Source organism: Muntiacus reevesi, chromosome 2 (genome assembly GCF_963930625.1).
Source record: "Muntiacus reevesi chromosome 2, mMunRee1.1, whole genome shotgun sequence".
In the NCBI taxonomy this organism is placed as follows: Eukaryota; Metazoa; Chordata; class Mammalia; order Artiodactyla; family Cervidae; genus Muntiacus; species Muntiacus reevesi.
The window spans coordinates 65,376,583-65,401,184 of NC_089250.1; the positions used below are offsets into that span (position 1 = coordinate 65,376,583).

A 24,602-nucleotide genomic window follows, 5' to 3' on the forward strand; every position below is an offset into this window, starting at 1 on the left:
CCAGGAAGTTATTGCTCACATCCATCTAAAGCTTCTCCTGCTTTGAATCCTTTTTAGTTTTGTGTGGGTGGAAGTATGAGTGAGAATTGGCTCCTTATTAAAAAAAAAAAACACAACTTTCAGAAACTGGAAAAACAACTCAGATGCAGTGAACTAAAAAGCAAGTGGGAGTCAGCAGACCCACGTTCAAGTCTAGCTTTGTTGTGTATCATCTGTGTGATCTTGAGCAATTTGGTTCACCTCTCTGGGCCTTAGTTCTATGTTTGTTCGCTTCCCTCCTGGCCCTTTTGCCTCTGCCCTGGGGTTCATCTCCCATCCAAACCACATAAGGTTAATAACAATTATAACTAGAGCTTCTTCCTACTGAGCAGGCTTCTGTGGCATGTCTTATGCTAAAAAATTTCCATACATTCTTTTAGCTCATCTTCTCAACAATTCTATGAGATGGGTATATTTATTCCCATTTTACAGATTAAGAAACTGAGCCCAAGTCAATGGTAGAGCCAGCATATGAACCTGCCCACATAACTACCAGTTCTTCTGCCTCTTCCCCAGGCTCCCTGCCACCTGGCTAGGCTCCCCTTTGGCCACGATGGTCTTTCTAACACAGACCCAACTGTAACCTTCCACTACTCAACTATCTTGAGAGGCTCCCCATTGCCTAAGCAGCTCAGCCTGGCATTAGTGGCCCATTAATCTCCCCAGAATCCCCTTCCTATGTCTAATACACAATACACCCTAGCTCAGGGGTTCCCAATGACCCATGTATCTTTTTTTTTCTTTTTTTTTTTCCATGTATCTCATTCATGAGTTTTTCTTTCTGTTCACCTAAGCTAGTTTATTCTTTCTTTAATATCCATTATTTATAGGGTTGGCCAAAAACTTTGTTTGGGTTTTCCCAAACATTTTGGCCAGCCCAATACCTCCTATTCGTCTTTCTATCAATTCATTCTCAACTTGAATTTATTTGTATTTATTATCATGTGTTCCTGCTGTTTAAATCACTTCCTAACACTCATTAAGATGAAAAGCTGCAAAATGAGAAATGTTCATCTAAGTGCCATCGAAGTCTCCCCTTCCAGGACCCTTTGTGGGCTCCCCACTTTGGGAAGCACATCCTGAATCCCCACGAGCTCCTCTCCAGACTGGATGAGCTCTTCCTCATCCTTCAGAGACCTGTTCCACCTGCATTTTTTTTTTTTTTTTTTTTTTTTTTTGGCCACTTGTGGAAATCTTAGTTCCTTGACCAACGATTGAACCCAGGGCACTGAAACCCCTGAGTCCTAACCACTGGATCACCAAAGAACTCCCTCGACCCATAGCTTTAATTTTTTCATGCTACGGGTGCTTCCAGGCAAAGTGATGGACTCCCCTGCCCATCATTCAGCACAGAATTCCCAGGGAGTGGTCTGCCTTCCCCAGTGACCACAAGCCCCTCAGGCAGGGACCAGGGCTGACTCATCTCCAGGCCCTGATCCTTACACAGGGCCTGGCACACAGTAGGTGCTTTGGAGGACCACCTACCATTGCAAAGATAGGTACTTTGCAATGTTGAATGAATTGAATTGGACTCAGTCAGCGTCTTTCAAAGCATGGGATGGGATCACAGGTGGCCCATGAGATGATTCGGGGAGGACATGAACTTAATGTGAAAATCACAGTAAGAAAGTTATTCTAATTCTCTCCCAGTCCTCTTTATGAGACCAAAGAGAAAGCTCAGTGCCAATATACCTGGAACACCTCTCAGACACTTAGCTACTACTTCTTTTAAGAGACAGAAAATAGTTCTGGGCTTAGAATCATCCACATCCAACTTGATCCAGCCACAATTTTCTAATATATATTCACTTTCATTGCATTTATTTTTACAGTTACTTTCTATTAATGACAATGAATACTGATTTTTCATGGGCATAAGATTTCCTATTTAAATATATTTTTAAACTTACAAAGTAGTTGATTTCAAGAAAATATTAAGTAAACAATAAGTAGTAAATTTTATAATTTCTTTATACCTTATCCAGTAAGTAGTTATGCAAAAATTATTATAATAAAATGGAAATTTCAGAAATGTGGGACTAGGTAAGCCCTAAGCCCTTGTCATAAGATGCTCTGACCTTGAGCTGCCCAGAACACTAAATAGCCATTAATCAAATCATCCCACAAACATTACAGCTGTGATGGGTGCCACGAAATAGAGATACATAGCATGCTAGAGTGAAAGGCAGAGGAATCAGGAAAGACTTTCTTGAGGAGGTGACATTGGGTGGAGATTCACAAGATGAATAGGAATTCATTTAGAGGAAGGTGTTCCACCTAGCAGGAACATGTGCAAAGGCCCTGTGGCAGAAGAGAGCATGAAACATGAAAACTCGGAACCAAAGTCAGAGAGGCTGGAGTACCCTGACTCCAAAGATGGGCAAGTGGTAACCTTTAATATTCAAAGACAGAGATAAGAGGAAAATCCATCCCTCACTCCCATTCAGGAAAGAATTGTTCACCCTTTGAGAGGAGCCACTCAGTGTCTGAACTTTGATCTGACGGGTCTGCAGCTCAGCAGGGCATCTGGATTCTAAAACGAATAACTTGTTAAGTCTGAAGCCAGAAAAAAATGGCTCTGGGGTGGCCAAGACCACCCAGTGCAGGTTCAGAATTCAGGCTGTCCTAATTGCCACTTCCTGATAGGAGTGACCTTGGGCAGTCACTTAAGTTCCCAGAGCTTTGGGTCTCCATCTGTGGGGTGGAGATACAGCAGGTTTACTGTTAGAGGAGGTGTGAGTTATATGATCTCCCATATGTAAATTGCCCAGCTCAGAGCCTTGCCTGTGGTGAGATGTGAATACCCATTAACCCATGATGACTATTGTCAAACAGCTCCAAGAGCGACATGTGTGTATACCTGCCCTGCAGTGTGTGGATTTAGGAGTCTGGTTTTACAGTATGTCTGTGGTGTATACGCAGGTGATTAAGCTCATATTCTAGCAATCTGGGGGAGCAGGCATACAAGGCTCGGGTTCGAGAGGGCATGTATGTTCAGCGGTGTGAGAATGTTTGGATGTTCTGTGTGTGTATGTGTGAACCTGTCTGTATAGAAGTCTGCATGTGCACAAATTCAACTGACACAGATTCAACCTCATCCATCACAGTCAGGGATTAAAGTTGTGGCCTGTCCCCAGAGCCCTTTTCCAAATCCCCACCACTTCTGTGAACCGGCCTGGGGCTCCTGGCTGAAACTGGGCTGAGATTTCTTGAAAACAAGCTTTTCTTTCATTCTGTTTCCAGATATTGGCACAAACACACACACACACAGCACCCCAACCTTCTCAAGGTGCCAGCTCAGAAAGACATGGCCTGGGGGTATAACCCTCCCTCCTCCCTCTCCCACTCCCCTAGGCCTACCGCCCCACCCGATTCCCATGGGAGCACTTCCTCTTGGACCAATAAGTAGACCTGACTTTGCTTCTCTGAGTTGAAAGCAGCAACACCACAGCAAGTCTGGGTGAACAAGCCCCTCCCCTCGCCTCGGTACCCTAACCCACCTTGCCCTGTGGTGCCGGACTGGACTGAGAGGGGACTTGAACCCGGTCCCCATCCAAACACTGACAACAATGCACATATGTGACCCTCAGCCTCAGGTCTGAAATGTAACACCACCCTAAGTTTGTCCAAGGTTCAGAGCTAGGTTTCAGCTCTGATCTGTGCAATGGGATGGTGCAGTATCAGAGTTTACCAAACATCCAATCTTAATGCATCCACTCCACAAAGGACAGAAGCAGGCCCAGAGAGGAGGGGGGAAGCCATCGCCAGAGATGGGTTCCTGCACCCTCTACCCCACCCCTGCTGGTGGGGGCAGTTAAGCACAGACCCCTGGCCAGGAACTGAAGGTGGTCTCCACGTAAAAGGAGTCTGCCTTGGACACCCCCTCTAGGGCTGTGCCCATCAACAGGGGACAGAGCAAGGTGGTCCAGGCCTTGGCAGGCGTTACCATGGTGACGGCGTACAAGCGGCGGCGACGGCTGCTCCTCTCCCCGGTGACTCTCAGAGGGTCCGGTCCGCGCGTTGATGCCTCCGTCTGTCGGATGCAGCCTCAGACCCTCCACCTAGCCCTGGAGCGGGCGGAGCGGGCTGGCTCCGGGGCGCCGACCCCGCCTCATCTGCGAGGGGAGCCGGGATTCGGGCAGAGAGACAGAGGGGGTGCAGGAGAGACGCACGGTGATTGAGACTGGAGACAGACAGAAGGGGAGAGCCGCGGGCGGAGAGGGCCGGGCCACCACCGAGGGCGGCCGCCGGGGCGGGGCGGGCGGGGCGGGGGCTGCTCCCCGCGTGGGACCCCGCGGCCGACGGCGGCCCCTCGGAGCCGGCGCCTTGCCCCCGCCCCGCCCGCCGCCGCCTGTGATGAGAACCAGACGCCCCCCTCCCGGCCCAGGGCCGCGGGCTGCCAAGGGGAATTTGATCTGGCCCTGTTCCCCACTCCTCCCGCCGAGCTCCTGCCTCCGTCATCTTGCATTCCGCCCACCCCAGGAAGCGCCCATTGTACAGACTGACAGAACGAGGCTCTGGCACATTCCTGATGCTGGGTGAAGTGAACTCTTCCTCGTCCATTTGCCAGTTGGGGGGATTCCAGCAAGTCAGGAACTCTCGTAAATCATTGCCTCATCTGTAAGATGGGGATGGTGATGGTGGTAGTGATGATAATGGTGATGACAGTACCTGCCTCTTAGACTTGGTAGCAAGAAGTAAGCATATGTCCCAACGCCTTTCCCCTGTGAAGCCCACCCATGCTTCACCAGGACCTCCCAACCCCAGGCTTGGAGGAGATGGCGGTTGTGTGTGAGTCCTAGTCTTGTTTCTCTCAAATAGTGACCGGTCGTGTGACTGTGGCCAAATCACTGTTCTCAGCTAAGCTTCAGTTTTGGAGGGAGACTGGGAAACTAGATGATAGCTAGTTATTCTTGTCGGGTGACTCTGGGATCCACCCACTCCTTTATCAAGCATTGTACCATGCACTGAGCCATAACAGGACAGAGCCCCTGTCCTTGGGTAACGTACAGTCTGGTGCGAAAGATGGGGAAAAACACAAACAAGTAATACCTGAGTGTGTGAACTGCTAAGAAGGAAACAGACGAATGTTAATGCTGGGCACAGTAGGGGGATCAGCCTAGAGCTGGTGGCTTAGGAAGGAGGAGAGAAGCCTAGATCTGAAAGAGGGGAAGAGATTAGGTGAAGAGTGGGGATGGAGTGGGAGAATCAGAGTTCCAGGCAAAAGGAACAGCATGTACAAAGGCCCCGAGGTAATATTAAGCTTAAAGTTGGGACTAAGCAAAGAACTGAAAACAGACGAGTATAGTAGTCAGGGTTTAAGTTCAAAGCCCAAGCATCATTCACAGCCCATCTCCCAACCCACATAGGTCAACCAGTCTTTTTGCAGAAAAGTACCCAAGCTAGGAGCCACCTCACCTTGCTTGTATAACTTTTACAAGTCCCTTTTCATCCCTGGACCTCTGTTTGTTCATTATTCATTTGGGACTAAGAATCCCCTATTTCTAATAGTTCCAGCCTGGGGGATCTCTTAATGGTATGTATTCAGCAATCAAACCCTCTCCAACCTGCAGGAGCTGGTCTGGATGGTTTTGGTATCATTACTCCAGACTCAAGCTTTGGAAAGAACAGACTTGTTGATATCAGGTGGCAGGATTCTGCTGGAAGTTGAGGGGATCATAGGTTGGAGGTTCTAGAGTTCCAGCTTTGTTGGGAAACAGAATTGACATGACATCTAGTGTTTGGGATCTGCAGGCAACGGAGACTGACTGTGAGTTAGGCAAAGGATTAGTGGAGTATGGGGTGCTCACAGAATCAGTGAGAAGGCTAGGGGCTATCCTCTGAAACATACAAGGTAAGTGGGATGGTCCTGGCAGGAATGAGTTGTAAACTCTTGATGACCGATGGAATTACATCAAGACAGACAACACACCAAAGTAGAGCTTTCCATGTGTCAGGTGGAAACTATTTAAGAATTAAGATGTAAATTCTATTATTGTCCTCATTTTACAGGTGAAAAAAACATGAGGTAATGAGAGGTTATGCAGTTTGCTCAAAGTTGGATAGGAATTAACTGTAGAAACCAAAATTGGACTCAATTGTACTCAATTGTGTCCAATTCTTTGTGACCCCATGGACTGTAGACCATCAGGTTCCTCTGTCCATGGGATTTTCCAGGCAAGAATACTGGAATAAATTGCCATTTCCTACTGCAGGGGATCTTCCCAACCCAGGGATAAAACCTGTGTCTCTTGCATCTCCTGCATTGGTAGGTGGATTCTTTACCACTGCCTACATGGGAAGCCAAAATTGGACAAGGCTATCCATTTCTAGAAATAATGGTATAAACTACCTCCCTTTTGCTACCACAATGAATCCCAAGCTGTGTATCTCTCCTTGACAGTTTCAAAGACTTAAAAGAGAGATTCTCATTGGGCCACATGCCCCAGGTCCCTCCAACCCCGAACATCTCAGATCAATTGGTCACCCAAAAGAAAATTAAGTTGCATACAAAGGGTGGGAAAGGGTCTGAAATGGCATATAAACCACAAGTGTGCTCTTTATAAAGTCCATTGCTTGGCTCCATTGACATCCTTGGCTACTTTATTTTCATCCCATATTCTTCCAAAAATACTTTCTACTTTATGGTTCAATTCCGCATGCAACCAAAAATGTACACACACCTACCCATACCGCCTTGGCCTCATGTTCTGTGTGACCTCAAGCAAGTTCACCTTCCTGTGCCTCAGCTTTATCCTCTGTAAGCCAGAGAGAATAATATTTACTTCCTCATAGAGCTATGGTGGGGATTAAATAAGTTAATGAGTGTAAGGTGCTTTGCACTGTGTCTGGTACATGGCAGAATTAATATACAACAGTAAAATGGTGTTGTTTATGTTAGGGACCAACGGTTGTGAAATCAGCCTCTAAATACACGGGCTTAAATGCTGCATTGGATTTGGTTCATCTCCCAGGAACTTTCCAGAGGATTTTCCAAGAACTATTCAAGTATTCATTTCCTCTCTTTTTGGTAAATGAATAACTGAATCTTGCTCCAATTGCTCCACTAAATTTGGAGAAATAACAAAATCCATCACCGTTCTTACATGCAGTGGAGTAGAGTAAACCGGGAAGGGATGTGCAAGTGGGATCTGCCCCGATGTGCCGTGCGGCCTTGCACAGATGGAGACCGCAGTATCCACAGCATAAAGCACAGGTTATAATCTTCTCCTCCTGAGACTTTTGTGAGAATCCAATGAGATAATGCATCGAAAGGACTTCACACAGTGCCTGGCATGTATTAGGTCTCCAGCAAATGGCAGCTCTATCTACGGTTCTGAGATTCCCAGGGCCAGGTGCCAGGACAGCTCATCAGGGAACAGTCTCACTTGGAGAAAGAGAAAGTTGCCTAATCTTTTTTTAAAGTCATGGGATTCAGAATTTATTTATTCAGTAAATATTTATTTGTTCCTACTATCAGCAGAAGTACTTGGCACACGTGCATACATTCACCCCCTTCCTACCCACCATAGACATCCTGAATCAATCATGGAACTTCCTGCTGAACCTAGAAGCTGCCTCAGAATCCTCTTCAACACAGATCCCAGGTAACTGCTCCCAATCAACATGAGCTGGCATTGGAGATGAAGCGTATTTACCAACTGTGGTCCCTCGTGTATAAGGAAGATTGACACTGGAGAAGACACAGATTCTGGATGCAGAAGGCCTGGGTTTGAATCTTGCCCCCTACACATCTTTATTAAAATGAGCAGGGGACTTACCTGTACAGTGGATAAGAATCCACCTGCCAATGCAGAGGACACGGGTTTGATCCCTGGTCTGGAAAGATTCCACATGCCACAGAGTAACTAAGCTCGTGCGCTACAACTACTGAGCCCGTGCTCTAGAGCCTGCAAGCCACAACTCCTGCATCCCATGCACCCTAGAGCCCCTGCTCCACAACAAGAGAAGCCACCACAATGAGAAGCCCTCCTACCGCCACCACGAGGAGCCCCCACTCGCCACAACTAGAGAAAGCCTAAGGGCAGCAATGAAGACCCAGCACGGCCAGAAAAATTTTTAATAATCAATTAATTAGAAATTAAGTTTAAAAATTATTTTAAAAATAAAATGAGTATGTATTGAGGCATTGTATCAGCCATGGAGTGTGCCCCTTACATCTCCCTTCAAGCAAGAGCCTGTTGCAGGAAGTTCCATGAGCCCTGGATGACTCAGGACACCGCTTGTGGCCAAGGCCACATGCTTCCTGGACAGCCCCTGGCTAAGCACACTCTGCACAAGAGTTCACCCCTTCTGCCTGATGTGGGACTCTTCTCTAAACAATTTCCATGCCAGAGCTCCCCACTGGGCTGGTTGAGACTCCCTCAGTGCTGTGCCACAGACTGAAATTCTTTCTACCCAGTCCTCCTCTCCTCCCCCTTTCCTTTTGTGGTTGTCGGACCTGCGGCACAGTCCTTGTCTCTCCCGGCTCCCTCTTCCCTTTGTCCTCACAGGCATCACCCCCAGTGAACCTCTTGCACTTCTAACTCTGTCTGTGGTTTCTGTTTCTCAGAGGCTGCAACTAACACAGCACTGAACTGTAAAAGTCTGGGTTGAAAAGGAGTGGTTTGCTCCTCTTCTCTGGTGGAGCCTGTAGGGGGTGGCACAGAAATGCTTGTGAGGGCTGCGGGCCAAGAGTGACTCAGAACAGGGAGGCTGAAGGGCACACAGAACATCACCCCTGGCCTCTCCTGGATGAAATTGACCTGACCCATCAAAGACTCTTGATTGTAAATGACAGAAGTTCAACTCAACCTGGCTTAAGTGAAAAAAGGGACTTTAGAGTCTTAAAAGTGAGACAGGTGCCAGAGCTCTGTCATCATTCTTCAGGTGGTTTCTCTCCCGTGGCCAGGGAAGGTCTCCAGGAACTTCAGGGTTACATGGTCTCAGCTCAGCAGTCCTAGTACAATGACAATATTTTTTCCCCTGCCTCTATATACTGACTCTAAGGAAGACCCTGATTGGCCTTGCCTATGTCACATGTCTATTCCTGAACCAATCACTATGCCCAGAGTAATAAGGCTATTATGACTGGTCAGAACAGATTCCATGCCCACCCCTCAGTGGGAACACATGAGAAGAGGTCTACCAGGACTGTATGGAGCAGGGAGAACTTCTCAAAGAAGCCAGAAGGAGAGAGATGGAAACACAGGTTAAGTCAACAAAAGCTATGATGATCATTGCCCACTTCTTAAACACTAGGAAGAAAAAAGACATTGTTTTCTCCCTCAATGACCTTCTCTTCTTACAGGGGGGAAATATGATGTTTAACTGAACTCTCTGATACCAGGTCTTGGGATCAGAGTGGAGGACTCCTGTGGACACACAGGTACCTCAGACACTGTTCCACCTTCTCTTAGGACGCCCACAATCTGGTGGCAGGGACAGGGAAGGAAATCTATGAGAACAAAATGACTCAGTGGCCCAGAGACTTAAAACTTCCCTTGTTTAATTGTCCTAATTTACACCAGGGAGATCCACCCCGAGAGGGGTTGACTCACGCAGTGTCACACTGCCCAGCCAGAATAGCTACCAGGTCTGCTCTTAAAACTGCTTCATGGGGACTTCCCTGGTGGTCCAGTGGTTAAGAATCCGCCTGCAATGCTGGGGATGCAGGTTCGATCCCTGTTCAGGGAGCTAAGATCCACATGCCACAGAGCAATTAAGTCTGCAAGCCACGACTAGAGAACCCATGCACCACAACAAAAGTCCCTGCTTGCCACAACTAAGACCTGAAGCAGCCAAATCAATCAATCAGTCAATCAATATATATATATTTTTTAAATCCGCTTCATGGAAGGAGAGCCCTGATATATAAGTAAGGGCCCTGGGTTCAAGTTCCTGCCTTTCTACTACCTCCCTGCAGGGTCATGAGGGTTTGTCTAAATTCTCTGAACCTCAGTTTTCTCAACTGTACAATGGAAATGATAACTTCTGCTTTGGCTCTCTCCTCTGACTGCTGTGAGGCAACACCCATGTGCATTTATGTCCTGCAGGGGATAGTGATTCTGAGATGCACTGATTGATCACCTGCTCCATTCCGGGGACAATGTGTGTGCTGGGGTGGCAGGGTGAACACAACAGACAGCCCCTGCCCTTGTGTAGCTCATAGTGTGGTAAGAGATCACATCTTAGTAATGAATGCACCATACATGTGTGGGTACGGTTGTTCAAGGGAAAAACAGAGTCCACGTGAAAGGAACCCAGTGGCTTCTAGGTCTGGGAGAGCTGCCCTGAAGGCTTAAGCTGAGATCTGACAAGAGAGGAAGGACGAACTAGTGAAAGAAGTCAGGGAAGAGCGTTCCAGTCAGCGGGAACAGCACATGCAAAAGTCCTGTGGCAGGAGAGTGGATTGGAGGCACATTAGAGGCCGAGTGAAGGGGGCAGGGACACAACCAGGTGTGGGAGAGGTGGGCAAGGTTCTGCGGGTCACAGAGAATGGGAATTGTCTCCTTAGAGCCATGAAAAACCATGGAGGGAATTACAGAGGGAGTAATGAGATCAGATTTTTTTTTTCAAGATTCTGCTCGCTGCAGGATGGAAGATACAGCAGAAAGAAGGCGGGGGTTGCAGGGAGACCCACCAGCAAGGAGGCTGCAGAGGGCTGGAGAAGGGTCTAGCTCCAAGGGCAGTGGAAACCAGAAGCCAAGGCCCCAGGGGAACCTGCGGCTGGAGACCCTAAGGTGGGGACACTGAGGACCTTTCTGCTCCCCTCAGTCCATCCCTTAGCCCCCTGCCCCCTCTCTTTCCCTCCTCGTCCAGCCCTCCCTGTCTTGTTATTGTAGGACCGACTCCGCAGATGACTCATCTAGGAGCTGGGTTTCTTGTTCCAGCCGTCTCCCCTTCCCCAGCTACTTGGAGCTTCTCGGGCCCTGCAGACCTCACCCATCACCATCTGGGGAGGCAGCCAAGAGCCCGCCAGCTGCAGGGAGGTCCAAGGAGGAAGGAGCTGGGCCTCAGCCAGCCTCAGGCACGACCCACGCCTTCCTGCCTCTGTGGTTTTGCTCATCCTCTTGCCCTCGCCAGGGGATCCCCTTCCTGCAAGTCCTGTTCATCCTCCCAGGACCACCTCCTCTGGGGAGCCCTGCCCAGTGGCCCCAGGTGATCTTCCCCCTTCTGCTCAGCAGCACTGTCTTTTCACTCAACCCTCAGGAGCTCACTTTCTGGGGAAAGAAGCAGAAAAGTGCTATAATGGAGCTGTGGATGAAAATATGCTAGGAGCCTACAGGAGAGAACCAGTAACACCCACTAGAGGTGGGATCCAAGGAGGTTTCCTGGAGGAGGGACACTGGCATCTGGTTGTGAAGGAGGAATAGGAGTTCAATGTAGGGAGAAAGATGAGAAGGTACTCCAGGCCAAGAAAAGGGGGTATACAGGGGCTGATTGCAGGTCATTTCTTTAATGTGTGAGAGGGGCCCTGTGCATACAGATGTTTGTGAAATGAATAAACGAATGTTTGAGAAGAACACAGAAATTCAGTGTGGCTGAAAACTAGTGGCATATGGACCAAACCAGGCAGACAGAAGAATTAAAAAAAAAAACAAAAAACTGAATTTGTTGTCAATGTCTAAAAAGAAGGAAGCTTTACATAAACTTCTGAAGCTGGCCAGCAACCTCTCCCTTCATCAAGGCATGGAGTAGCCAGCTCAGCAGAGTCCCTATCTGGTTCATTTGTTCATGCTATTTCCTGGACCCTGCAGACAACTGCATTTGCACTCATGATCCAGATGACACTCTTTTCAAGGTTCTAGACTGTGAGTTGCTCACAAGGCCAGGTGTGAGCAACAGGTGCTCAATTAATGTTCATTGGCTAGGTGGATGGATAGCATGATGATTCTAAAACATGCCTGCAAATTTCTTAACAATCCTGCCTTTCCAAAGGGGAGCCCTCTTCAGTGTGGGCTGGATCTAGACTCACCTGGAAAGAATCGGATGTAGAGAAAGTTATATATGTGGCTTCTGAGACTAGGTCACAAAAGACATTGTAGCTTCCACCTTGACATCCACAGGTTGAGAGGGAGATTTCATTCAGAAAGTGAGTAGAGATCAGATCTGAACTAGAAAACCAAAAAAGCTTGCAATACAGGAGTACTGTGGTCACCTCTGGGCTTCCCAGGTGACACTATGGTAAAGAACCAGAACCCACCTGCCAACACAGGAGACCTGGGTTTGATCTCTGGGTCAGGAAGATCCCCTGGAGGAGGGCATGGCCACCTACTCCAGTAGTGTTGCCTGGAGAATTCCATAGACAGAGGAGCCTGGCGGGCTACAGTCCATAGAGTTGCAAATAGTCGGACACAACTGAGGCGACTTAGCATGCACATGGTCACCTCTAAGTATTAGGCATGTCACACAGGCAGTCAGGTAGGAGAGGACGGAGTGAAAGAGCCTTAGGTCTAAGAGGTAAGTAAGACGCTGTGTCAAGCATTCTAGGGAGATTAGGTGCCCTGTGTCTCCAATCCAGCATCCTCAAAGAGTAGTCCCAGCCCAGTCCTTCGCACCCTGAGGTTCTGGCTTCATCATTCTTCAGCCCCAGCTGGCCCTCTGAGCTGTGGAGGAGGTCAAGACTTCAGCATTTCTCAGAGGCCAAGTCATCCTCCTCACTCAGAGTCTTCTTTGTGTGGAGGAAGCAGTTGTTGCCTTGCCCAGTGTGGGGCTGAGGGAAGGAGGGTCAGTGGCCTTGGGGAACCAGAGATGGGGGATGAGGAGCTGCGAGTCTCTGTGGAGATCCCACTGGCCCCTGGGCGTGATGGGAGCCACAGCCACCAACCAAACATTCTGTTGGGACAACCCTGAAGTCCAGTCTACCGAGGTTGTTTGAAATGGCCAGCACTTCTGGAGAAATGTGTGTACAGATGGAAATAAGTTTTAATGCAGATCGGACTGCCCTGAAGGGCCATTTCTCATCCATCAATTAGGCGAAAGTTTAAAAGCTTGACGACATGCTGATAGCCTTGGAGCCCACAGGCACTCTTACACATCATTGGTGGGGAATTCAGGAATATCTAGAAGAATGACATAGGCTGTACCCTCTGACTCAGGATTCTTCTAGGGTTTATTGTAAAGACATAATTACGCAAATATTTAAAAACCTCCATACAAGAGTATTCATTGTTATTTGTAATAACAAAATGAACTTTGTTTCTATTAACGCATGTTTGGGGCCTCTCAGGTGGCACAGTGGTAATGAATCCACCTGCCAATGCATAAGAACCCAGGGTTCAATCTGGGTTCAGGAAGATGCCCTAGAGTAGGAAAAGGCAACCTGCTTCAGTATTCTTGCCTAGAAAATTCCATGGACAGAGGATCCTGACGGGCTACAGTCCACGGGGTCGCAAAGAGTCAGACCCAATTGGGCACACACGTACAGACACGCAATGATTGTTATGCTGCCATAAAAGCTGGGAGGACGAGCTCAATGAACCTGTGTGTAGTGATTTAAAACACACGTTGTTAAACAAAATGTAAAGGATTGTGTACAGTATGCTGCCTTTCATGTAAGAAAAAGTTTAAATTATTTATTTCTACATATACTTATTTATTTGATTATGCAAAAGAAACCGAGGAAGGATAAATCAGAAACTTATTAAAAACAGTTTCTCATAAGGAACTGGCGGTAATGCAGAAGAGAAGAAAAAGATGGGAGTAAGATTTCTCTGAGTATATTTTTATACAGTTTTGACTTTTTAACCATGTAAATATTTTACATTTTCAAAAATAAAATAAATTAAAACATGAAAACCTAAATCCTAAACTTGAAAACAAAGCGGGAAAAAAATGAGCTTAATTGCATGTCAAGTTTATAATATAACCACACAAAGAAAACAATTAATTTAAGTAAGTTTGGCCATGGGACTCTGACTCCTAGCCTCTTAATAGGATATATTCTAAGAATAAAGAGAGCCACAAAGAAGTCTTGAACTTTAATCATACTTGGCAAAGGTATTGGTGCTGTAATTCTGAAACTCCTATTTCTGTTGTCTGATTGAAGAAATGAATAAATATATTGATGACTTGGGAACCTGGGTTCTCCCTAGGGGAAATGAAAATGAAAAACAGCACAGAAGAAGGATCTGTGGTTATGAGTTTAGTTGGAGACATCAGTGTGAGCTCACGCTTCACACGCATACACACATATATATTATCTAGCTCTGTCCATTAAGTAGGCTAAGGAACCATAACAACCCCATAGCAATTAGCACATCTAGTACCCAGATCTTGGTCCCTCAATACCATTACCCAGTAAAAGAGACTCACATCCTTAGAGAAATGGCTGATTCCAGGATTGTTCAGAGAAAGTGAACCTGAAATGTCTCGTGTCAGGAAGCAAGAAAACCCTCAAAGAATGGTGAAGTCAAGTGAAAGGAGCCAACTTAAAGGGAATTCAACTAGCCAGAGTTCAGACAATTTGATCATCAAAAGAAGAATGGGACAGGTTTCTCACTATTGGAATGAGAAGTTACAGACCAGCAAGGGACTAGAATGATCCAGGTGGTAATAATGGTTTAGAGCTGGAGACAGTATTAACTCATACTTAGCTTAATATAGATACAGATAAAGAGAGTTGGTAGATTGATAGATACAGATAGAAATCTTTATGGATATATGTATACATAGAAGTTAGCCTAGATACATATATTTCCTTGCTCCATCAGCTGAGAGGGTTTGAGGCAAAAACACCCCACTAGCAATGAGCACACCTCGCATCCACATCCTGGTTTCTAATGCTGTTCTCCAATAAAGGAACCAGGGCTCTTTGGAGAAATGGATTCTTCCGGGACTGGGATAGGAATACATAAGATGAGCCTGGATCATGTTGCAGTGCCAGCAAGTAAGTGAAAGTGAAACTTATTTGCACACTCATGTGCAACTCTTTGCAAGTCCACGGACTGCAGTCTGTCCCGCTCCTCTGTCCATGGAATTCTCCCCGGCAAGAGTACTGGAGTGGGTTGCCATTTCCTTCCCCATCGGATCTTCCTGACCCGGGAATTGAACCTGGGTCTTCTGCATTTCAGGCAGATTCTTTACTAACTGAGCCACTAGGGAAGCCCCAGCAAGTAAGGAAGCACTAAACAAAAAAAAAATTCTTTTTTTTTTTTTTTAATTAGTGCAGCAAATAAGGAAGCACTAAAATAAAAATCCACAATGATGGCAGCATGTCAAAGGGACACAAGATCCAACTGAAAGAGCTTTTAAAGACCAAATCTGGAATAATTTGAGCAAGAAAATAAAGCATTATATTTATATGAATAAATAAGTGGGAGACAATAGATAAATATCCTTGCAGAATAATTCCAAATAATTTATATAGATACGTCACCTTCAAGGGGATAGAGCATAGTTTCTCACTAAAGGGTCCCTGGAGAAAGAAATGGCAACCCACTCCAGTACTCTTGCCTGGAAAATTCCTTGGACAGAGGAGCCTTGTGGGCTACAGTCTATGGGGTCGCAAAGGGTCGGACACAACTGTAAGACAGACTTTCACTTTCTCAACAAAGTGTGGGCTGCACACAGTGATTTTGTTTCAAAGAGCTCAGTATGGAAAGAGAAAAAAAGAGTAACTTTATGTGGAGAAACCTGGAAAACACTACCTCTGGCTGGGTGATCAAGGTCAACATCAACTGTGATAAACTGTCTTGGTAGTAAATGCTCTTGATATGTACAAGGATAAGGTAATTAAGTTACAAAGTGCCTTAGGCACACTCCACTCTACTCCCACTTACTTTGCAAAGATGCCCAGAGAGGGCAATAACCCTCCCCAAGGCCACACAGCATGTCCATGGCAGAATCAGGATTCAAACCCACTATCCTGACTGTTAGCCCAGGGATCTACCTCTAAATTCCAGAGTGCTGGAAATGGGAGGCACCTAAAAGTTTGTTTACAATATTATCAGAGCTGTTACCATAGAACACTCATTTCATAGAGAAGGTAAGTGGGGCTCAAAGGGTCAGTAGAATTTCTTCCACAGCACCTTGGAGTGGCAGAATTGCAAAAAAAAAATAGGAAGTGGGCTTCCCCAAGTCATGTATGCCCTCAACAGCCACAGTTTAGCCTGATTGATCTTCCTCCCTGGAATTCTCAGCACTAAAATGTTTCTGTCCCCCAGATTCTAGCTCCTTCCTCTTTTTGTATGAGAATGGCCCCTTCCCCTCTGTGGCCCCACTTCAAGGCCCTTGGACCACCCAAGGACACCCAGGGACTCCTTCCTGGGGTGAAAAGTCCTGAGCAGCGAGAAAAAACTGGGCAGATGGTGGTGTGGCAATGGGGCTGGGGTCACACTGCGGCCTTTCCCCACCAGCCAGCCAAGAACTAAGCTCCTAATGAAAGGGCGAAATTGTCCTGTGCAGCTGTGCTTGTCCCCACTGGCCCCCCTTTCAATCTGCAGCCTTGATGGGGGATGGGGGATGGGGGAAGTCAGTGGAGGGGCGGGGGGAAGTCACTTTCTTCCTGCGTGCGCTCCACCCCCCCAGCCCTGGGGGATTCCTCAGGACTGTCCTCCAGGGGCCATCAAGTGCCACTTTTCCCTTCTGGTTTCTTTTTAAGGCAGAATCTCAGGTCTGCACAGTGAACAGGGGGCCTAGCCATGGTGTCCAACTGTTGGCACATCAGAATGACCCAGAGGGGTGCATTACATGCAGACACTCTCTTCTCTGGAATCAGAACCTCCAAGGCTGGGCCTGGAAATTGTATATTTTCATAAACACAGCTGGTTGTGAGACACCTGGTTACACAGATTGAGAAAAACTGGGGTCCACGGAGAGCTGTGGACTTGCTCAGAGTCACAGAGCAATTTTTATGTTTAGACCCAAGCCAACTCATTCATTCATTCAGTCATAAAAGCATTCACTCAGCACTGACTCCATCAGGCTATATGTTAAGGATTTACCAGAAAGAAGGTTTGCTAACAAGATGCTCACAATAAGCAAATGAGCAATAAACAGGTCCTTCAAAAGCACAGTGATAAATCTGACCACTGAGACATCCAAGATACTGCAGGCGCCCTGCAAAGGCTACTTAACCAGGCAATGGGGCAGTAATCAGGAAAGGCTGCCTGAAGGAGGTGATAACCCAAGCAGACTCTTCAAGGAAGAGTCTATGGAATATCAGCGTAGTGGAGGAAAGTCTCTCCAGGAAGGTAGGTGAGCTTGAGCAAAGGCTTGAAGGTGATAAACAGCATGATGTGTAGTAGCGTTAGTCACTCAGTCGTGTCCGACTCTTCGTGACCCCATGGCCTGTAGCCCACCAGGTTCTTCTGTCCATGGAATTCTCCAGGCAAGAATACTGGAGTGGGTTGCCATTTCTTTCTCCAATGATGTGTATGGGCAGCGAAAAGCAGTTCAGTGTTGCTGAAGCCCAAAATCTGAGGAGCTTAAATGTAGATTTTTTTTTTAATTTATTTTAATTTATTTTTGGCTGTGTTGGGTCTTCACTGCTGCATGCTGGCTTTCTCTAGTTTCCAAGAGCGAGGGCTACTCTCCAGTTGTGGTGTGCAGGCTTCTCACTGAGTTGATTTCTCATTGCAGAGCACGGATTCTAGGCATAAAGAGTCAGTGTGTGGGAGCAGCATGTGGGCTTTAGACTGCAGGCTCAGCAGTTGTGGGGCACGGGCTAAGTTACCCCACAGCCTGTGGTATCTTGCCCAAACAGGGATCGAACTTGTGTCTCCTGCATTGGCAGGCAGCTTCTCCACCACTGGACCACCAGGGACACCCTAATGTAGATTTTAAAGGTCCTCCTGGCTGCCATTTAGACAACAGAGCAGACAGCAAGGAAAACCAGTCAGGAGGCTGCTACGGTGGTCCTGGTGGGAGGAGATGGCAGCCTGGAGTCCAGGGTGGGGCGAGGGTGGTAGTGGTGAGGAGGAGGAGGAAAAAAATTGCTAAACTTACTCTCCAGAAGCAAGATCCACAAGGCTGGATTGGTTACGATTGTTGGGAGAGAAATGAGCCATCTAGGAGGGCATCAGGTTACAGGTGGGAGACAGGGCCATCTCTTAGAGTTTTACTTGGACCTGGATGCGCAGGACTGGGGAAAAGTACACTTCGTTTTAAACTCCTGAGCCTGGGGTTCCTGTGGGATGCCCCTGTCCAAGGGGATGACAATCTGGGGCTCCAGAGAGATCTGAGATGGGGTCTGAGATGAGGTGGGGGGGGGTGAGTTGGTAGCATAATGAGGGGTTGCAGAGAGGCTGGACCCATTGGTCATTTGAGCTGGTTCATGATCATTGAGAGGGAAGGACTCTACATAAAAACACAGGAGTCTCAAGTTCCATCCCTGGGTCAGGAAGATGCCCTGGAGAAGGAAATGGCAACCCACTCCAGTATTCTTGTCTGGAAAATCCCATGGACAGAGGAGCCTCGTGGGCTACAGTCCATGGGATCACAAAGAGTCGGACACAACTGAGTGACTAATACTTTTAACACTGTTCAGCTCATAACATCACCTTATGAATCCTGGTGAGAGAGACAGACGATAAACAAATAAGCATATGCTGCCTTAGGAGGTGAGGGGTGCGAGGGAGAGAGAGAGGTCAAAATTGTGGGTCTCAAACAGAGGAGGAAAGGTTCCTGGGGCTGAGTGGGGAGGGGTGGCCTGGGGACAGGAAATGGGAGTCTGGGCCAAGGAGACAATCCGGCCTTTGAGGAGGTTTGACTGAAGAAGGGGTGGAGGCTGATAGCTGGAGGGAGGCCTGGGATCAAAGGGAAGTTTTATCTAATCTTTATGAGGAAGAATTCTGTGAGCTGAGAAGACTCAAAAAAAAAATTCAAGGAAGAGGGCAAGACCCCAGGTGGAGAGCTGGGCCTTTTCTGGGAGCTTCAAGGAAGGAGGGAGAGGTTGAAGAGGTGGTGTATATGCCTAAGTGTGGGGGGATGGGAGGACAGGAGGGGAAGGAGGAGGCCTATTGATGGAGCTGAAGGGTGGTGTGAGGAGGAGGCTGAGAGCTTGGCTGAGGGACACGGGAAGCTTGAAGGTGGGGTCTCCGCAGCTGTCTCTGTTCACAGGCCTCCCTCCCAATCCCCCACCAAGCCCTGCAGCCTCTGTCTTCCTCGTTTCCTCCCCGTCTCCCCCAGGACCCTCCTATGACACTCCCTCCCACCGCTGTTCATCAATGGATGCTGTGTTCTTTCCAGCGCACCCCCCACCCCCCACGTGTCCACTGTCACAAGGAACTCACGGCCCAGGGTCAGTCAAGGCCATCTGCATCTGGCCGCAGGAAAGATCGCCTCCACATCTATGACAATTTTGAAATTCTTAAGAAGCTGTGATTTGGGGGATTTTTTAATTCTTTTTATGAGAAGCTGTTCGTTGTCTTTTCACGTGACTGGACTCCGCCCCACCTTTTTGAAAACCCTCCAGTGACGCCCCGTTGTTCAGAGGACAGAATCCAAACATGCCAGAGTGGCCTCCAAGGAGGATCCTGCATGGTTTGGCTTCTGCAGTACTTTTTAAAGCCTTTTTCTTGTTTTGAAATAATTTCAGGTTTGCAGAAGAGTGGCAGAGACAATATAGGAAATTTTAACATATCCTTCACCAAGGTTCCCCTAATGTTACCATCTTACATCATCATAGTACTTTTATCAAAACTAAGAGATGAAGGGACTTCCCTGGCCATCCAGTGGTTAAGACTGTGCTTCCACTCCAGGGGGTGCAGGTTTGATCCCCAGTCAGGAAACTAAGATCCCACATGCCATGTGTGCAGCCAAAAAATTTAAAAAGAAAACAATGAAACTAAGAAATTAATGTTGGGAACTCCCCTGGTGGCCCAGTGGCTAAGACTGTGCTCCTAATGCAGGGGGCCCGGGGTTCAATCCCTGGTCAGGGAACCAGATCCCACATGCTGCAACTAAGAGCTCTCATGCTGCAACTAAGACCTGGTGTAGCCAAATAAATAAATAGTTTTAAAAAATGTTTTAAAAAAGAGAAATTAATGTTGGTACAATGATGTGTTACTTTTGTAATAGATAAAATGCTTATGGATTTTTTCATTTTTATAGTGGACTATACCATAATTACAAAGGCATGTATGTGCAGTTTGAAGAATAATGATGATGTCTTTGAGCCCACCAGTCCATTTAAGAAATAGAACTTTACCATTACCTTGAAGATTTCTGGGTGTCCCTCCCTGACCAATCTCCCTATCTCAATGATTATACTCAGATTTTTAATGTTTGGGTGTGACCAAGGGATGATTAAGAGAGTCTAAAGTCATTGAAAAAAGAACTGATGACTTAACACTTTTCAAGGGAAGGAGGCATCCCACACCACTCAGGGGCACATGAGAAAGACATCTGGGTGGTTAGAAGGCAGAAGCAAGGATGTGGGGAGTTTAAGAGCCTTTACTAGAGTTTTCAGTAGTCATGTATGGATGTGAGAGTTGGACTATAAGAAAGCTGAGCACTGAAAAATTGATGCTTTTGAACTGTGGTGTTGGAGAAGACTCTTGAGAGTCTCTTGGCCTGCAAGGAGATCCAACCAGTCCATCCTAAAGGAAATCAGTCCTGAATATTCATTGAAAGGACTGATGCTGAAGCTGAAACTCCAATACTTTGGCCACCTGATGTGAAGAACTGACTCATTGGAAAAGACCCTGATACTGGGAAAGACTGAAGGCAGGAGGAGAAGGGGATGACAGAGGATGAGATGGTTGGATGGCATCACCAACTCAATGGACATGAGTTTGAGCAAGCTCCAAGAGATGGTGAAGGACAGAGGAGCCTGGCGTGCTGCAGTCCGTGTGGTTGTAAAGGGTCAGACTTGGCAACTGAACAACAAACAACAGCCATGACTGTAGGGATGGTCTTTAGTTGCCTGGTTAGCTGACCCTGGATGATTTAAGTCAGGGAAGTATTGGTTTGGTGTGTGAAAATTAGATAAAATATTGGATTGGCAAAAAAGTTTGTCCAGGTTTCTCTGTAGCATCGTTTTTAAAAGTTGATTTATGCTTGGCTGCACCACGCAGCATGCTGGATCCTAGTTCTCTGAACAGGGATTGAACCCGCACCACTTGCAGTGGAAGCCCATAACCTTAACCACTGGACCACCAGGGATGTCCCTTTCTATAGCAATTTATAGAAAAACCCCAATGAACTTTTTTGCCAACCCCAATAGGTAGAAGTGGGTATGGACTCTGGATTCGCTGATTTGCACATAAAAGGCATACTCTTGACAGAATCCTTGGCGATCTCTAAGATTTGGCTACCCTGCAGTGCCATCTCTCTTGGGCCAGCAAGATTTTCAAGATGTCAAAACACCACAAGATACAGAAAATAAAAAATATGATTAATACACATATCCCATGCTTGTGCTGTTCACCCCAGAAAACCCAACCCCTTGTTTTTCTCTATAGTTTTACACCTTATATATAGTTTGCTAAACAAAATATTCTTTTACTTTGTCTGCTTTCAAACTTTGTAAAAATGGAGTCATACTGAATACATTCCTCTGTAATTTTCTCCTCCACCCCATCCCAAACCTTCTACTTTTGAGACTCATTTGTGTGAACACAAGCAGCAGAAGTTCACTTGCCTTCACTGTTGTATAGTACTGCATTGTCTGCATATTACTGTGTACATTGTACAACGCATATTACACAGTGTACAGTACATATTACACAATGTATCCGTGTTCTACTGTGGGTGGATCCTTGCGTTTTCTCTAGGTTTTTGTGGTGGTTGTTTTTCTGTTGTGAACAATGTTTCTTTGAGTGTTCCTGCAGAAATTGCTGATATAAAGATGTGCTTCTCTTGGATAAACCCAGCAGGGAGCTTTCCAGGTGGACCAACGGTAAAGAATCTGCCTGCCAATGCAAGAGACCCAGGTTCGATCCCTGGGTCGGGAAGATCCCCTGGAGGAGGGCATAGCAACCCACTCCAGTATTCTTGCCTGGAGAACCCCATGGGCATAGGAGCCTGGCGGGCTTCAGTCCACGGGGTCCCAGAGTCTGACCAAACTGAGCAACGACAACAAGCAGTGGGAAGGCATGTCCAATATGTCCACATCAAAGCCCAGAATCTTCAGCATTTACTGTGAATAATAAAAAACTATTTTACAAAGTTTACATGCCTGCTAGCTCCCTTCAGGACCTCATCATCTCTTGGTGCCATCTGACTTTCAAAATTTTGCCAATCCAGTGGGTAGGTAAGGATATCTCTTTGAATCCTTTTAAACATATGTATATTTGCTTATTTATTGGCTGTGTTGGGTCTTCGTTGCTGCTTGCAGGCTTTCCTCTAGTTGTGGCAAGCAGGGGCTACTCTTCTAGCTACAGCGTACAGGCTTCTCCTTGCGGGGGCTTCTCTTGTCGCAGAGCACAGGCTCCAGAGCATGGACTCAGCAGCTGTGGCGCGCAGGCTGAGTTGTCCTGCACCATGTGGAACCTTCCCAGACGGGAGATCAGACCCGTGTCCCCAGCATCTTAACCACTGGACCACCAGGGAAGTCTTCTCATTGGGTCTTAATCTCTACTTCTTTGACTGATAATGAGGTATCGATCCTGACTGCTGACTTTTCATTTTGTAAAAGAATTGCCTGACTTAAGCTTTAATCGCCCAGACACCCACTTCAAAAAGGGCTGTCTCAAATAAACACAATGGTGGCCACAGGACTAGATAAAAACCAGGTCCCCCTGCCCCAGCTGAGACTCTTTTGTTTTAGAGATCCTGATTGATTTCAATAACTGACCTTTTGCTACTTGGTTTTTGTTGTTTTCTCTTCCTGTGCTTTAAAATTCCCGCTTTTATATTTCAAATTTGCCAATAAAGAGAGAGCCTGAGAAACCCTAGATCCCATCCTTGACCACAATTAAAGCAGAACCTCAGTTCCTCACCCTCTTTCTCTACTCAAAATCTTGCTACATGGCCCCTGGGGTGTTGTATAATTTCTGGGTCCTGTAGGTAATAAATTTTTATCTTTTTCATGTTGAAGGGCATCTTGCAATCATAGGAACAATAAGGGTGGGTCCAGCTCAAACATTTATTAATGGGCTGAGACCAGCACCCAACAGATGGTAAAGTTGGCGGGATTCCATGATTGCCCTTGCAACTAACCAAAGGGAATGCCCCTTTTCGGCTTCCTAGGTGGCTCAGGGAGTAAAGAATCCGTCTGCAATGCAGGCGACACAGGAGATACGGGTTCGATCCCTGGGTTGGGAAGATTCCCTGGAGGAGGGCATGGCAACGCACTCCAGTATTCTTGCCTGGAGAATCCCACGGACAGAGGGGCCTGGCGGGCTGCAGTCCACAGGGTGCTGAAGTGACGTTTTCTTCAGTTCAGTTCATCACTCAGCCGTATCCGACTCTTTGCTACCCCGTGGACTGCAGCACGCCAGGCCTCCCTGTCCTTCGCCAACTCTCGGAGTTCACTCAAACTCATGTCCATTGAGTCGGTGATGCCATCCAACCATCTCATCCTCTGTCGTCCCCTTCTCCTCCCACCCGCAATCTTTTCCAGCATCAGGGTCTTTTCCAATGAGTCAGTTCATCGCATCAGGTGGCCAAGGTATTGGAATTTCAACTTCAGTATCAGTCCTTTCAATGAATATTCAGGACTGATTTCCTTTAGGATGGATTCTCAAGAGTCTTCTCCAACACCACAGTAAGCATCAATTCTTCGGTGCTCACCTTTTGTTATAGTCCAACTCTCACGTCCATACATGACTACTAGAAAAACCATAGCTTTGACTAGATGAACCTTTGTTGGCAAAGTAATGTCTCTGCTTTTTAATATGCAGTCTAGGTTGGTCATAACTTTCCTTTCAAGAAGTAAGCGTCTTTTAATTTCATGACTGCACTCACCATCTGCAGTGATTTTGCAGCCCCCCAAAATAAAGTCTCTCACTGTTTCCACTGCTTCCCCATCTATTTGCCATGAAGTGATGGGGCTGTCTGCCATGATCTTAGCTTTCTGAATGTTGAGTTTTAAGCCAACTTTTCCATTCTCCTCTTTCACTTTCATCAAGAGGCTCTTTAGTTCTTCTTCACTGTCTGCCATAAAGGTGGTGTCATCTGCATATCTGAGGTTATTGATGTTTCTCCCAGCAATCTTGATTCCAGCTTGTGCTTCCTCCACCCCAGTGTTTCTCATGATGTCCTCTGCATATGAGTTAAATAAGCAGGGTGACATATACAGCCTTGACGTACTCCTTTCCCAATTTGGATCCAGTCTGTTGTGTTCCATGTCCAGTTCTAAGTGTTGCTTCCTGACCTGCATATGGTTTTCTCAGGAGGCAGGTCAGGTGGTCTGGTATTCCCATCTCTTGAAGAATTTTCCACAGTTTGTTGTAATCCACACAGTCAAAGTCTTTGGCATAGTCAATAAAGCAAAAGTAGATGTTTTCCTGGAACTCTCTTGCTTTTTCAATGATCCAGTGGAGGTTGGCAATTTGATCTCTGGTTCCTCTGCCTTTTCTAAATCCTGCTTGAACATCTGGAAGTTCACAGTGCACACACTGTTGAAGCCTGGCTTGGAGAATTTTAAGCACTACTTTGCTAGCGTGTGAGATGAG

General features: G+C 46.8%; 2 protein-coding genes across 4 annotated transcripts in view; one reads left to right on the plus strand and one right to left on the minus strand.

The window, feature by feature from the left end:
- KIAA1755 (KIAA1755 ortholog) overlaps positions 1–4,271 on the minus strand; it is a 40,280-nt gene extending 36,009 nt beyond the window's left edge. Inside the window, exon 1 of the mRNA XM_065921986.1 lies at positions 3,986–4,271. Coding sequence (XP_065778058.1) covers positions 3,986–3,988 — 3 coding nt within the window. The 5' untranslated portion in view covers positions 3,989–4,271. The remainder of the gene's footprint in view (positions 1–3,985) is intronic.
- Positions 1–24,602, plus strand: part of BPI (bactericidal permeability increasing protein) — an 81,488-nt gene that overhangs the window by 1,832 nt on the left and 55,054 nt on the right. The gene's annotated exons all lie outside the window — the stretch shown is intronic.